This window comes from Miniopterus natalensis, chromosome 14, assembly GCF_054644295.1.
Source record: "Miniopterus natalensis isolate mMinNat1 chromosome 14, mMinNat1.hap1, whole genome shotgun sequence".
In the NCBI taxonomy this organism is placed as follows: domain Eukaryota; kingdom Metazoa; phylum Chordata; class Mammalia; order Chiroptera; family Miniopteridae; genus Miniopterus; species Miniopterus natalensis.
The window spans coordinates 49,410,511-49,424,555 of record NC_142094.1 but is presented as its reverse complement, the minus strand read 5'-3'; the positions used below and the strand labels follow the sequence as shown (position 1 = coordinate 49,424,555).

The 14,045-nt window shown below is 45.9% G+C and overlaps 1 protein-coding gene across 1 annotated transcript in view; it reads left to right on the top strand.

The window, feature by feature from the left end:
* Positions 1–4,062: 4,062 nt before the first annotated feature.
* LOC107536420 (guanylate cyclase 2G-like) overlaps positions 4,063–14,045 on the top strand; it is a 30,798-nt gene continuing 20,815 nt past the window's right edge. The window contains exons 1-7 of the mRNA XM_087824084.1: positions 4,063–4,344; positions 5,717–6,065; positions 7,906–8,015; positions 9,433–9,618; positions 10,466–10,610; positions 12,328–12,463; positions 13,590–13,690. Coding sequence (XP_087680210.1) covers positions 4,186–4,344; positions 5,717–6,065; positions 7,906–8,015; positions 9,433–9,618; positions 10,466–10,610; positions 12,328–12,463; positions 13,590–13,690 — 1,186 coding nt within the window. The 5' untranslated portion in view covers positions 4,063–4,185. The remainder of the gene's footprint in view (positions 4,345–5,716; positions 6,066–7,905; positions 8,016–9,432; positions 9,619–10,465; positions 10,611–12,327; positions 12,464–13,589; positions 13,691–14,045) is intronic.

Genomic DNA, 14,045 nt, shown 5'->3' with positions numbered 1-14,045 from the left:
TGGCCTCGGAAGTAATTACATCACTGCTAGTCATTTAGTATTTTTGATTACTGAGTAGCCAGAGCACACAGCTGCCCCACCTCCCCAGTACTTTCTGGAAGTTTTTGCTCTTCCAGCTAACCCTGTATTGGGGGGCGGGGTCTTTATCTGGGATTGAAGACCACAAAATAAATATGCAGATGGAAAATCTGGCATTTAGAGCAGCCCAACCTGCTCAACTTCAGGTTATATTTATAGGCAGAAGAAAACTGGAAAATATTGGTTGGAAGCCCCAGATTGTCAAAAGCAACTGCTCAGGTATCCAAGACACATTTCTGGTGGAAACAAGTGAGAGAAAGAACACACATCACAGGCCAGGGGAAGAGTCTCCTTCAGCAGCTCGGGATAAATGCCAAGCGGTTGGAGCATATAAGAGAGAGGTAGAGGCCCCGGGAGGGAGGAGCTCCTCCTCTCGCACAAGCCTCTTCAGACACAGAACCGGTGTCCTCATCAGGAAGCCAAAGCCAGTGCCCCGGCCCTGGCCTTCTAGGAGTAGCGCTGCGCACACGGTTAGCCTAAAGGAGTGGCTTTTGGATCCAAGAAGTGGCTTTGTTCTGGGTCTAGGAAATACGATCTCCTGCACAGGTTCAACATTTGCTCTTTCCTCTGCCTTCTCAAACATTTACTCACCAGGAGCTTCAGATTCAGTGATGTTATATCAGCTGTTTGCAAAAGCCGAGAACACACAGGGAAGTTTGAAGTTCACACCCTGACAGCTAATAGCCACCTTTGACTGGCTCTTCCTTCTGGGATGGTCTGTAAAAGGTGTGCTAGACCTTCAGGAACCTTCCCTTTAGGAACCTGTGAGCGACACCTGGAAAGAAATTGGCTGCCACCACCAAGCGTGGAGTACTTGGTTAGTTATGAAGCCAACAAAGTCCTGGGATTTTAGGGCAACAAGCTGGTAAGGTCAGAGGTCTCTGCCCCCTGCCATTTCCCCATTTTTTAGGAATGGAAATGGAGGCTCAGCTACAGTCTAATTCACTCAGGGAAGCCTGAGGCTGATGCTTTTCCAGGAAGACACCCTGAGACTCACGAGAGTGTGCGAGGGCAGGCGTGACGGGTGCCTCTCCCTTTGTCCTTCCCTCCAGGACAATGCAGCCCATCTCCCTCTTCCAGATGGCCAGGCACCTTTACCTGCCTCTTAACCTTCTGGAGAAGTTCGAACCCACACATTCTAACCCTTCAGCTCTCTAAGCATGGTCAGACCACTGATTTATAAATTGAAGGGATACAAAGGGAAAGCAGGGGTGGGGGGGCGCAGCTAGAAAAATGCTGGAGGTTTCATGAAAACCCCACCACCCTGGTCACAGCCAATCTTATTTGACCTTAGATGCTGAACAGTTAGCCCCGTACCTGGTTTATGGTCCAGGCTGGTCAACATCGAGGAAACCGTAATTTAGATAGAAGGATTCCTCCCTCTGTGATAGTCTCTCAGGAAGCAGAGATGGGTAAAGTAGCTAAGAATCAAAGTACCACCCCCACCGACACAGGGAGCCAACCTCTGCACCTCTGCTGGGCATACTTTTCTTCTAAAGCATCATTGTTGGATGAAACAACCTGTCTTTCCCAGCAACCGCAATGCTCCTGGTAATCTGTAGGCATAAGAATCTCCTAGAAGGAACGAGGACTGGAAAACATCATGCTCTCTCCAGCAACCACAGTTCCTGCAAATCCCACTAAATTGGTTCTAACCTCAGGCATTTCCCCTCTAGCCAATGAAGCACTTGGCACAAAGTGGGTGGGCTTGTTACTATGGCAATGGTTTCCAGGTGATTATCATTACCTGGACCACCGCATCTCTGTCTCTCTCCATCTCTGAGAGAAATGGTAAGTGGAAGGGGCTGAACTCTTCAGAGAATAATTAGAGCCCACAGAGGTAAGCCAAGTGCCTCAAAGTGTGAGGGCCCAGGTCAGGCTGAGATGCTTCTGACCTGAGAATCCAGACAGCGTGAGTTTAACCCCCAAGCTTTCTCTCCACAAATGCAAGTCTGTAGTGTTTATTTTTAACAAACATGTTTACTGCCCAGCTGGTGTGGCTCAGCGGTTGAGCATCGACCTATGACCCAGGAGGTGGCAGTTCGATTCCCGGTCAGGGCACATGCCCGGGTTGCGGGCTCAATCCCCAGTAGGAGGCGTGCAGGAGGCAGCCCATCAGTGACTCTCATCATTGATGTTTCTATCTCTCTCTCTCCCTTCCCCTCTCTGAAATCAATAAAGACATATACATTTAAAAAAATTGTCTAATTTTTGACTGATTTTAAAACAGCCAGTGTAGTAAAATCTTATTGTAAGATCTTATTTCTTTAGGATAAGTCTCCAAATTTGGGATTTTTGAGTCAAAGATCCATATATTGTTAAGGCTTTGGAATGCATGTTGGAAAAATGGCTTTCCACACCTACCAGCAGTGCATGTCTGTTTTTTAAACTCTCACCAGTGCTGAACATCATCAGTATTGTCTTCTGGTTTCCACCATGCTCACGTGTAAGCACTTAGGAATACAAAAAAATACTTATGCTTATCATGATTAATATTAATTTGCATATATAAGGTCCCAAACTGTGCTAGATCTGAGGATCCAAAGAGGGACACACATAGTCACCTGGCCTCAAAGATCCTCAGAGAAAGGAAATCTGTAAACACAAAGAATCTAAAATTACCCAGAGCTGGAGTACACATTTTAAGACATTTATATATGGGAGGGTGAGAGGGGACATAGAAAGTATAATATATTGTTCCTAGATTCCTAGTTTTGAGATCATGACTTATGCAATGATACACCCATTGGGAGTACTCCTTTACCAAATTCCTTCTTAACCTGAGGCACTGCGCTAGGTTATTGTGTAATTTCACCATAACTTTACAACATCCTTCTTCAAGGGGCGTTTTTAAACTAATTCTGAAGTTAAGAAAATTAAGATCCAGGTTAAACTGACTTGCCCAAGGCCACATATATCTGGTAAGCATCTGAGCCAAAAAAAAAAAAAAAAAAAAATCCATGGAATTTTGCCTGTGATTAGATAGAGGATATCTTTAGACTCAGATGACTTTGCGAGTTGATTTCCTGGGAGAGGAGAGAGAGCGCCTGGAATCTGTATTTTTAACCATCAGAAGAGACTGATGTAGGTGGTCCTTAGATCAAGCTTTGAGAGCTAGCGTTCATTCATTAGAAGCTTCTCCCTGGTGTCCTAAGCCAGGGTGAGGGACATTGACTGTGCCAGTTGTGAGTAAACCCTCTCATAGCCATTAGCTCACTTGTTCTAGAAAAATTATAAGATTAATTTAGCAGGTGATAATTATGATTATTATGAAATCAGCATCATCAATCATGGTCATCATCATCATCATCACAGTTATCTAATCATGGAAAAGTGGCCCTCTTTGCCCAGGCATTTTGCTGATTTCAGGACTTACATGATCTCTTTTAATCCTTACCATATTACTTAGGGGAAGATCCCATTACAGTTAACCCCCCATTTTATCTATCAGGAGATGAAGGCACAGAGAGAGGAAGTAACATGTCCTAGGCCACACAACTAACATGGTGAAGTCAGAATTCCAACCCAGGCCATCTGCCTACAGTTGAGTGGTTCCCATAATTCTTATTTAAGTAGCATAGAGGGATCCCGGGGCTGGGGGGTGAGTTGGGGTCATGTGCTTTGCCCAGGACCATAAAATTTGTCAGTGGTGTCCATTGGATCAATTAACAGGGCCTTGCGGATTCCCTCCCTCGCCTCTTTCAACAAGACTGCTGCTTCTAGATGTGTTAGGACAGATTCTGAAAAGATTTCGGCTAATTAATGGCACTGAATAGAAACCAAGCTGTGGTCCTCGGGGAACTCTGCACTATCATTTAAGCTCCGGGCACGAGTGGTCAGGAGGCTGAGCCTCTCCTAGTTTTGCAGTAATCCAGGTGTTAGGCGCTCTCCATGGCGCCCTGGACAAGTGCTGAGGCCCCACTTCAATCTGGGCTCTGTTTGGTGGTTGCATGCCACGATGCCCACCCAATACTAGCTCTAACACTCTTTGCCAGGGTGCTGGTGACTCGGCTTGAAGCTGCTAAACTCACCGTGGGCTTCCAAGCTCCCTGGGACATCTCCCATCCATTCAGCGTGCAAAGGCTGGGTGCGGGCCTCCAGATTGCCATGGACAAGATCCACTCGGACCTTGGAAACTTCAGCTGGGAGTTCACTTATACCAACTCAACCTGCAACCCCAAGGAGTGTCTTGCTATTTTCACCAACCAGGTCCAGAGGGAACAGATTTCTGCCCTGTTTGGACCAGCATGCCCAGAAGCAGCAGAGGTATTCAACCTTCTAGAAACTCTGGCTGAGTTTCCTTTGGAGGGGGTGGTCTTAAAGATGATGGGACAGATTTGAATAATCTCTTGACAAAGATGGCATTATTAAAATAATCACGGTGTAGGTCTTGGGTACTGTTTCTTTGAGATGTAATTAGACCATGTAATTAGAACAGTTAATATTCTCTTTAAAGAAAGCCTTCCAAATCAATAACTGTAAGTTGCCGATGTTCACTAACAAACTTGTTAACTGTTTGGACTTGGCGCTGTTATAGATAGACTGATTATTTATCTTAATGCTGTGAGCCACATGGCTCAGAAAAATTAAGAAAATTAATGCCTGGTTTTCAATAGGAAAATATCATTTGTTTGTGTAGGTTTCCCTTCGGCGTGTGTCATAAATTATTCAGTGATGGTAAAGGTAAGTGGGAAAAGAGTATGACATTGTGATAAGCTAGAGCAAGAAAATGAGAGAAACCAATGTCTTGTATGTGTTTAGTTAATGGGATTGGCTTTGGGAAGTCCTTGGGTATCTCACGCTTAGGTGTTGATGCAAAGCCTAAATGGGAAGGCGCATCACAGTTCTCACTCTCAAAAATCCTTCAGAACTATCACTAGTGGGTGCTGTAGAATTAAGTTTAAGTTTGAATTTAAATCTTGTTCCCTTCTGAAAGTCCCTGTTTGACCTATTTCCCACTATCCAACACCTACCCATTCTTTAAAGTCAAGCTCAAATCACAGAGAGCCTTTCTTCAGCCCTCCATCCTCACCTCTACGTCCCTAAGTCCAAAATCAGAAATAATTTCTCACTTTTCTAAACGCCTATGAATCTATTGTTTGTAAATAGTGAATGGCATGTGTAACTCTCTAGCTACTTTTATATGTCTTAGCTCCTGTAATAGAGCACAAACTCCTTTAAGAGAAACTCCTAATGTTTCTTGTAAATAGTAGGCTTCTAATGAGAAACAATTAAGGAACACAGTAAGAAAGAAACACTGAGGGAATGAATAGTAGCCATGGGTGTGGGCTCGGGGTATATATCGCCCATATTCCAATCCTGCTCTGCTACTTGCTAGTTTGTAACTTACGTCTCTGTGCCCCTATATTTTCATCTATAAAATGGGGGTAATGATAGTACCTGCCTCATGGAAATGTTGTAAAAATTGTGATGATATATGTCAGCTCTTATATAGCACAGTGCTCTGCACATAGTAAACATGTTGGATACAAGACATTATTATCAATATTCCAAAAGACAGGCTCCAGCATGACCCAGAGAGTCAGTCCAAAAGGTACGCGATACCTCACAATGGGGTTTGAGTGTAGCATAAACTCAATTATAATTATGAAAAGTCTCCCTTTTGGTTGCTTTCAAGGTTATTGGCTTGCTGGCTTCTGAGTGGAATATCCCCATGTTTGACTTTGTTGGACAAACAGAAAAACTGAAGAACGGCTTCTTGTATGACACCTGTGTGAAACTTGTGCCACCCATGCGTGAACTTGGTGACGTGCTCCAGAAAAGTCTCCAGTACCTAGGCTGGAAACACATTGGGATGTTCGGAGGTCACTCTGGGACTTCCTCCTGGGATGGAGTGGATGAGTTGTGGAGGGTTGTAGAGAATGAGCTCAAACCCCATTTCACCATCACTGCCAGGGTCAGATACACCAACAATGATCCAGCCCTCCTGCAGGAGAATCTCAGGAACATGTCAGCAACTGCCAGGGGTAAGTAGAAAAGAATCTTCTATTGCTTGTGTTTGGAGAGACAAATAGGAAAAGCAAATAGAAACTCTTCTTTTTTCTATGGGTGTAAAAAGCAGATGGAAACAGGGTATAAAATTAATGATAAATAAAAACAATTTTCCTTCTTGGTTGACATCACCACCAAAAACAATAGTTTTTAATCTAAAGTGAAATCCTAGCCGCTGTGGCTCAGTGGTTGAGCATCAACCCATGACCCAGGAGGTCACTGTTCGATTCCGGGTCAGGGCACATGCCTGGGTTGCAGGCTTGATCCCCAGTAGGGGGTGTGCAGGAGGCCGCAGATCAATGACTCGCTCTCATCATTGATGTTTCTATCTCTCTCTCCCTCTCCCTTCCTCTCTCTGAAATCTATAAAAACATTTAAAAACCTTAAAGTGAAATCTCATATGCTAGAGTGTTATGACTCAATGAATAAGCTCTGGAAGCATCTTCCAGGTGGGCTGGGTCTTGGACTTGGGCTGTTGTTCCGAGCATGGACTCTGGAGAAACCAACCTCTAATACTTTCTAGCTGTGTGCTCCTGGGCAAATACCTTAACCTCTCTGTGCCTCAGATACCTTATCTGGAAAATGGAGATAATATCAACTGCCTACCTCATAGAAAAGTAAGGATTGCATAAGGTTGTGTGTATGAAGTCCTTAGCACTGTGTCTGGACATAGTAACTGGCCAACATATGATATCAATTATTTTTGTTGTGGTGCTTATAAGGCTCTATTTTCTAGCCTGTTTAGTAACTGACTCCTTTCTGTTCTTCAATAAACTTTCCAGCCTTGGCACTTTGGGACTTGCTGATCCTTGGCCTGGAGTGCCATCTGCAGCCCCATTGTCTGCCGTGATTCACTGGTATAGTGTCTGTCTGTCAGCCCCCTGAGGGCAGGGGCCTTCTGCCTTGCTCACTGCTGTATTTTGGGCTTAGTTAACACAGTGCTTGGCACATGGTCGGAACTCAGAGAAGTAGATTATAATTTACCTTATTTAAAGAATATCACTATGTCATTTGTGTGTCGTCAGAATGCGTGCTGATGTGTTAGAATGGAAGAAAAGTACCATGGCCGCCTCCTTCCCCTCCCCCATCCCAACTCAGAAAGTCTGAATGGTCCTGATTCTAGGTCCCTCAACTCCTCCTGTGTGGCTGCTGATTAACAAGCCAGATACGTCTTTGGGAGCCAATGAAACAGAAAGGAGAGCACAGAAGCGGACTTAACCTTTCTGACTTGCATTTTGGGAGAGAGCTGCAGGGGGGACCTCAGTTCTGCAGGGCAGGGCTGCCGTTTGGGGTGCTGCTGGTGGTGCACCTGGGGACAGTTTCGGCATTCCTCCTCCCTATCGCGTGCTCAGGGGAAGAAAATGTTCACGTCTCATTGGGAGCAGTTTCAGGCTAGACTTTCAAAAGTACACGCACGTGTGTGTGTTATACCCAGTTCTCGAGAGATTAATTCACACAAAGACCAAATTGAGCATTTGGAGATTTATTAGCCAGCAGCTATGAGGGCGTTCCTGCCCTAAACAGCCTCGCAGCCCCGAACAGTCTTTACAGGGAGACTTTAAAGGCAAAACTGCACCCTGGTTGGCATGGAGGGCGTGGGAACCTAGCAAAGCAATGTCTAGAAGCCAACACAAGCATTGTTTAACCCTTACGGTTGGCTATTTCCTGGCACTAGCTTGTAACTGTTTGTTCAGGGTTATGGAACAGGGTTGATAAATTGAAAATAAGGGTTACATGCTTCATGATTGAAAAATGAGGGTTACATGTTCATGTGCATGATCACGTGCAATTGGCTGACTTTTTTCTCTCTTATAGTTATCATCTTGATCTGCAGCTCAGAGGATGCAAAAATTATTCTGCTGGCTGCAGAGAACCTGGGACTCCACGCAGGGGATTTTGTCTTCATCATTTTACAGCAGTTAGAGGTGGGTGTCGATGACCCCCGAATGGCTCCTGCAGTAGGAGGCTATGGGTGTGGAGAGCTTGCTATGTGCCACATGCATTCGCTCGCTGCAGACTCACCCCAGCCCTGAGAGGCCGTCGCTCCTGAGCTGGAAGAATTTACCCAGAGCGGCTGCACCAGTCTGCATTCCCCTCAACAGTGCACGAGGGCTCCCTTTTCTCCACTTCCCGGCCAACACTTGCCACTCGTGTGTTTGTTGGTGGCAGCCATTCCGAGAGGTGCGAGCTGATATCTCATTGCGGGTTTAATTTGTGTTTCTCTGATCATTAGTGATGTTGAGCATCTTTTCATATGTTTGTTGGCCATCTGTGTGTCCTCTTTGGAGAAGTGGCTATTCAGGTCCGTTTCCCACTTTTTAATTGGATTGCTTGGGGGTTTTTCTGGTGCTAAGTTGTAAGAGTTCTTTATAAATTTTGGGTATTAATCCTTTATTGGATGTATCAATGGTAAATATCTTCTCCCACATAGTAGGTTGTCTTTTCATTTTGTTGATGTTTTCCTTTGCTGTGCAAAAACTTTTTAGTCCCACCTGGCTGGATGGCTTGGTTGCTTGGAGCATTGTCCTGTGCACCAAAAAGGTTGCAGGTTCAATCCTGGGTCAGGGAGCTTTCGGGAGGCAACTGATCAACGTTTCTCTCTCACATCGATGTTTCTCTCTCTCTCTCTCTAACCACTGAACATATCCCCAAGTGAGAATAAAATTTAAAAAAAAGCATGTTTTAGTCCCATTTGTTTATTTTTTCCTCTGTTTCCCTTGCCCAATGAGATATGTCAGAAAAAATATTACTAAGAGAAATGTCAGAAAGTTCACTGCCTATGTTTTCTTCCAGGGGTTTTATGGTTTCAAGTCTCACATTTAAGTCTTTAATCCATTTTGAATGTATTCGTGTATTTGGGTTTGATGTGTTTTCATGTTCATTTGCCTCAAAGTGTCTTTTCTTTCCTTGATCTCACTGTTAACCCCTTCATTGTTTAGCAACCATATGTTTTATTCAGCCTCCATGTGTTTATGGATTTTTCAGGTTTGTTTTTTTAAATTGCTTTCTAGTTTCATACCATTGTGGTCAGAGAAGATGCTTGATATGCTTTCAGTCTTCTTAAATTTATTTAGACTTGTTTTGTGTCCTAACATGTGGTATCCTAGAGAATGTTCCACATGGACTTGATTTTGTTTGTTTGTTTGTTTGCTTGTTTGCTGGCTTCCTTCTCGCTGCCTCCATGGCAGCTAGGGAATGTGGACCTTTCAAGGCAGGCCTTCCAGAGTCATTGTGCTTCCCCGGGCTAGCATGTAGAGATTCAAATTCAACCTTGACTCGATGCACTTCTGTTGTACAGGATGTCTCCCTCATAATGACTATACTGATTTCATTATATTTCAGGACAGTTTTTGGAAGGAGGTATTAACCAATCAGAAGGGGGGGCACTTCCCTACCATCTACGAGTCTGTGCTTCTCATTGCCCTCAGCTCATACGGAGAAGGTGCTGGAGACGAAGGCTTCCGACAAGAAGTCTACCGCAGGCTGAGGGGGCCGCCCTTCCACAGCTCCGTCTCCGCAGAAGAGCAGGTCTGAGACAGGGTCTCACTGCGCAGGTCCCTGCCCCTCCCTTTTTTGAGGATATTTGTATGTTTGGCTTTAATATTCTCCCTTTTATTTCCCTTCTTCTTTGCCCACACCCCTAACACACACACACATACACACATGAACTGGAGCTACTTCCAGTGATGGGCCACTGGTGACAGGTGTTCCATTAAGAGCAAGGTGGCCAATTGTGGGTACCGACATACAAGGAAAGGCGATCAGTCAATGAGCACTCGGGGAGTCATCTATTAAGTGTCAGTTCCGTACCAGGTTCTATGTGCCTAGCACTTAGTTTGGGCACTTGCATGTTTGTTGGCTAAATGAACAGACATGAACACGTATTGAAGGCCTACTATGTGCCAGGCAGCACGATAGGTAGTATACCTATCCTGCCTCATTTAACAGTGCTTATACTCACCAGGACAGTGCCTTTATCTTATAAATGAGGGAGCTGAGATTCTGAGAGGTTATAGAACTTACCCCAAATCTCATAGCCAGTGAGTAGAAAGGCCACACTGGATCCAAAATCTACCCTCTTTCAATTAGACCATATGCCCACCCACCTATGGCCTAAAGAGCTATTCCTGGCCTGAAGGATCGGGCGATCTAATTGGACAGATGAGCCTATCGAGGAAAAGTGAAGATTATGATACCCAGGTTTAATAGCCCAGACTCAGGCACACAGAGGGCCCTCTCCTTTTGGTGGAATGGATGGAGAACATGCGTTACTCTGTTAAGACAATGGAGAGAAATTCCTCCTAACTGAGCCATGGGCTGTGACTCAGGAGGCCGTGGGCCTTTTTAAACACTGCATTTGCTTCCATCCTTGAAGGTGAGCCCTTACGCAGCCTACCTTCACGACTCGGCCCTGCTCTATGCTCAGACAGTGAAGTTCATGGTAAAGGCTGGGAGAGATTTCCGGGATGGGCGGCAGCTGGTCAGCACTCTGAAAGGTGTTAACTGGACTGCACTGCAGGGTAAGCGGCTTGATTGCTGGTGTGTGTGTGTGTGTGTGTGTGTGTGTGTGTGTGTGTGTGTGTACAGAGCTTGGCCTGCCTCTCCTGTCAGTGGGGCTCTGGGATGTTGAGCATGCGCTTTATGGTTTATTCCAGGGCCTGCCTCACACTGAGCTATAGGATTCCTCTTTCTCGTGGGAATTCTGGTCTTCTGGAAGGGATGGTTGAGGTTAAACCTCCCAGCTGCCACAGTACACTCTCTGGCTCTGTCCAAAAGGCTGTTGGATCAGGTGAGGGGGCCTCTGGGGCATCTTATTCCCTTGCCCCCAGAGCCTCACCCACAGCTGGTTTCAAACTGGTCCATCAAGAATAAAAGTCAAGAGAGTGGGATGTGCCTCCTAGGGTCCTTGACCCTTCCCATCCCATCCCTCGCTGATGGGGCCCTGGGCCTCATTCGTGACTCTCACGCTCTAAACACGGGGCCAATCCCATTTCACTTTCCTTGTCAAGGTGAGGACAGTCTTAGACATGAACTGTTTTGAAATCACCCAGGGAGCTGACCAACTGCTGTCACCTTCCTGTACTCCAGTTTTCTCATTCCTAAGGCGGAGATAATACCTCCTGCCACATGTAATAGTAACAGCCAGCATTTACTGAGCGCTTACCTTACAGCACGCTGGGTGCCAAGAGCTTCTGCATGCTATCCCGCTTAATCCTCACACAACCCATGAGGCAATAGTGCTATTACTATCTGTATTACAGAACACAGGTGAGTAAACCCACGGTAGGAAGGTGATATACTTGGCCAAGGTCACAAATTTACTACATGGTGGAGCTGGAATTCAGAATAATGCCCACCTTTCTCTGTGGCCAAGTTCTCCACTGTTGTGTAACACTGAGGATTAATTAAAATATATCAAGGGCTTGGCACATAATATGTGCTCAATAAATGGTGGTGGTTTATCTAGGGGTCTTGCCTCCAAGCCCTGCTTGTTAGGAGTGGATGATGGTGCCTGCTCTGCAGGGTCCACTGGGACTAGGTGTGTGAGATCATCACCACCCAACCCGCAGTGCTGGGCACATGATAGGTGCTTCATAGATGGTACTTTTGTATCCTGTCCCCAGCGGGAATAAATTAGCAGTAAGTCCTGTGTCAGACCCCCGGTTCTAGTTTGGGGTGTGGATGAGCTGAACTTTATTCCTCCAGACTCTCGGATGTGTCTTTGTGCATGGGGTTGACCACATCCTAAGTGAGAGCAGAGAACACACTGGGGCCTGGGCTGAGCACCACGCCAATGCCTGAGCACAAGCCAGAACCAGGAGGAAAGGGGAGAACAGAGCTTGAAAACTCTGCCCCAGGGCCTGGGGTGGGGGGAGGGGGATTTTAGCATCTGGAGGTGGCAACTGTCCCCAGTCCCAGTCAGCTGCCTCCATGTCATTTGTGCTCTTTTTGTCACATCTGGTTGTTCTAAGGAAGCAGACACCTGGGGTTTTAGTTGGAAACTTTTTTTTTAGCATAGGCCTAATAGAACACACCTGCCTGCCCCAAGTGGCCCTTGAGCCCCACTAGGGTACCACCTCTGAACTAGCTTTTTTCCTGCTCTCTCTTAGATCCCCTGAAATGGCAAAAATCCCACTGCTTTCAGTGGCTGCTAGGGAGGGGGTTTTGCTGGTATGAGTCCGAGTCATGAGTTCCTCTCTGTCTTCCTTAACCATGTGCAGTCTCTTCTCTTTCCAGGAATCACCGGCCCAGTGTTTGTGAACTCCCAGGGAGAAAGGTGTATGGATTACTCGGTCTATGCTCTGCAGAAATCCAGAAACTGGTCCGTCTTCCTTCCTGTCCTTCACTATGACAGCTCTCAGAAAGTAATCAGGTACTGGTGGGACTCAGAAAGTAATCAGGTAATTGGGGGTAATTTCTTTGAGTTTAGATCATGCTACAGGAAGAGATCTGGGAGGTGAGGGATGGCTGGGTCTTGCTGGAAGACCAGTTTGGGATCCAGCTCCTAGGATCCACCACACATTGCCTGGTGCATTCTGAACTCATAAAGATTGTCTTTGGGTCTTTCAGGCCATCTTGCCCTTGATTGTAGGATTGGCTTGGCCATTTCAGATTCTGCACAATGTCCTCTAACTGCACCTCCACAGGGGCCTGGGCTTCCTCTGCTGCTCCAGCAGGGAAAGTAACACTGGTGCCTGGTCTCAGAGAGAGAGGCCCTGGTCCAGGGGTGGTGGAGCACAGCGCCCCCTAGAGGGTTGGGAGCACAGTCAGGGAAACAGCCTCCTCCTGTCAGCCAGACTCCAAAACAGAGAGTCCTGTGGACACCAGGACCTGGGTGTTCCTGGGTTTCCAGTACTCAAGAAGCTCTGGAAAAAGTCTGTTTTTGTGCTCTCAGCTACATATCAATGAGAAGACTGAAAGGAAACCTAAAGCTTAATTCAATTTCCACTTGCCTCCACCTTCACCACCCCCAATCCAGACTCGATTTGACATTTTTTCCTCTCATATTCTTATGGAACTTTAATGTATCAAAGTGGGTTGCCCCAGGAAATAAAATAACCATGGCAGACTAGGTCCTTAGGATTGTAGAAACAGGCATTCTCTCGCGGGGGGAGATGTTTTGCTCTGTGAAATGTCAAGGCGCTCTGTAACAAGCTTTGTCTATATCAAACACGGGAGAAAGTCCCAGCAACATTGGAGAATTGGCACACCGCCTTTTAAATCAGAAGTGACATGGTCTAAATCAAAAGATTGAATCAGCTATTCTACTCTGTAAAAAGATACTGCTTTTCCATGAATTAGATTACCTGAAGGCTGGGTTTGAAGAGTCTAGGCAAGTGGGAAAATTGGATGGGTCAGCAGACATTTGAATTAAGAGAGCAAGGCCTACATTTTGCAAATGACATTTGTATTTTATTTGCCCTTGCTATACCTGAGGTAGAGACAAATAGACTAAATCGAGTGGGCACTGACCTTTAATTGTCTTCTGTTTTTTAAAGACCCATGAGGAATTTCTCCACTATTACTTGGCCCCATGGCTCCCTTTTTGCAGACAGACCTGGCTGTGGATTTTACAATGAAAGTGAGCTCGCTTTTACAGGTCAGTATGGGCTCCTGGAGAGGATAACAGGAAGGGCTTCTCCACTTCAGGGCTTTTCAATAGCAACAGCACAACTGATGTTTTGCGTGGAACAATCTTTGTTGGGGGTCCGGGGTTGTCCTGTGCATTATAGGCTGCTTAGCAGCATCTCTGCCTCCACCCATTAGATGCCAGTGGTACCCTCTGGTTGTAACCACCCAAAATATCTCCAGACATTACTAATAAATATCCCCTAAGGAGGCAACACCAACCACCTCCCCTGTTAAGAACCTCTGCTCTAAGGAAATCCTGAGATTTGCAGCTCGGGAACTTCATTTCTAAGGTGGTAGAAAGATTCTAGACAGGGGACTATTCC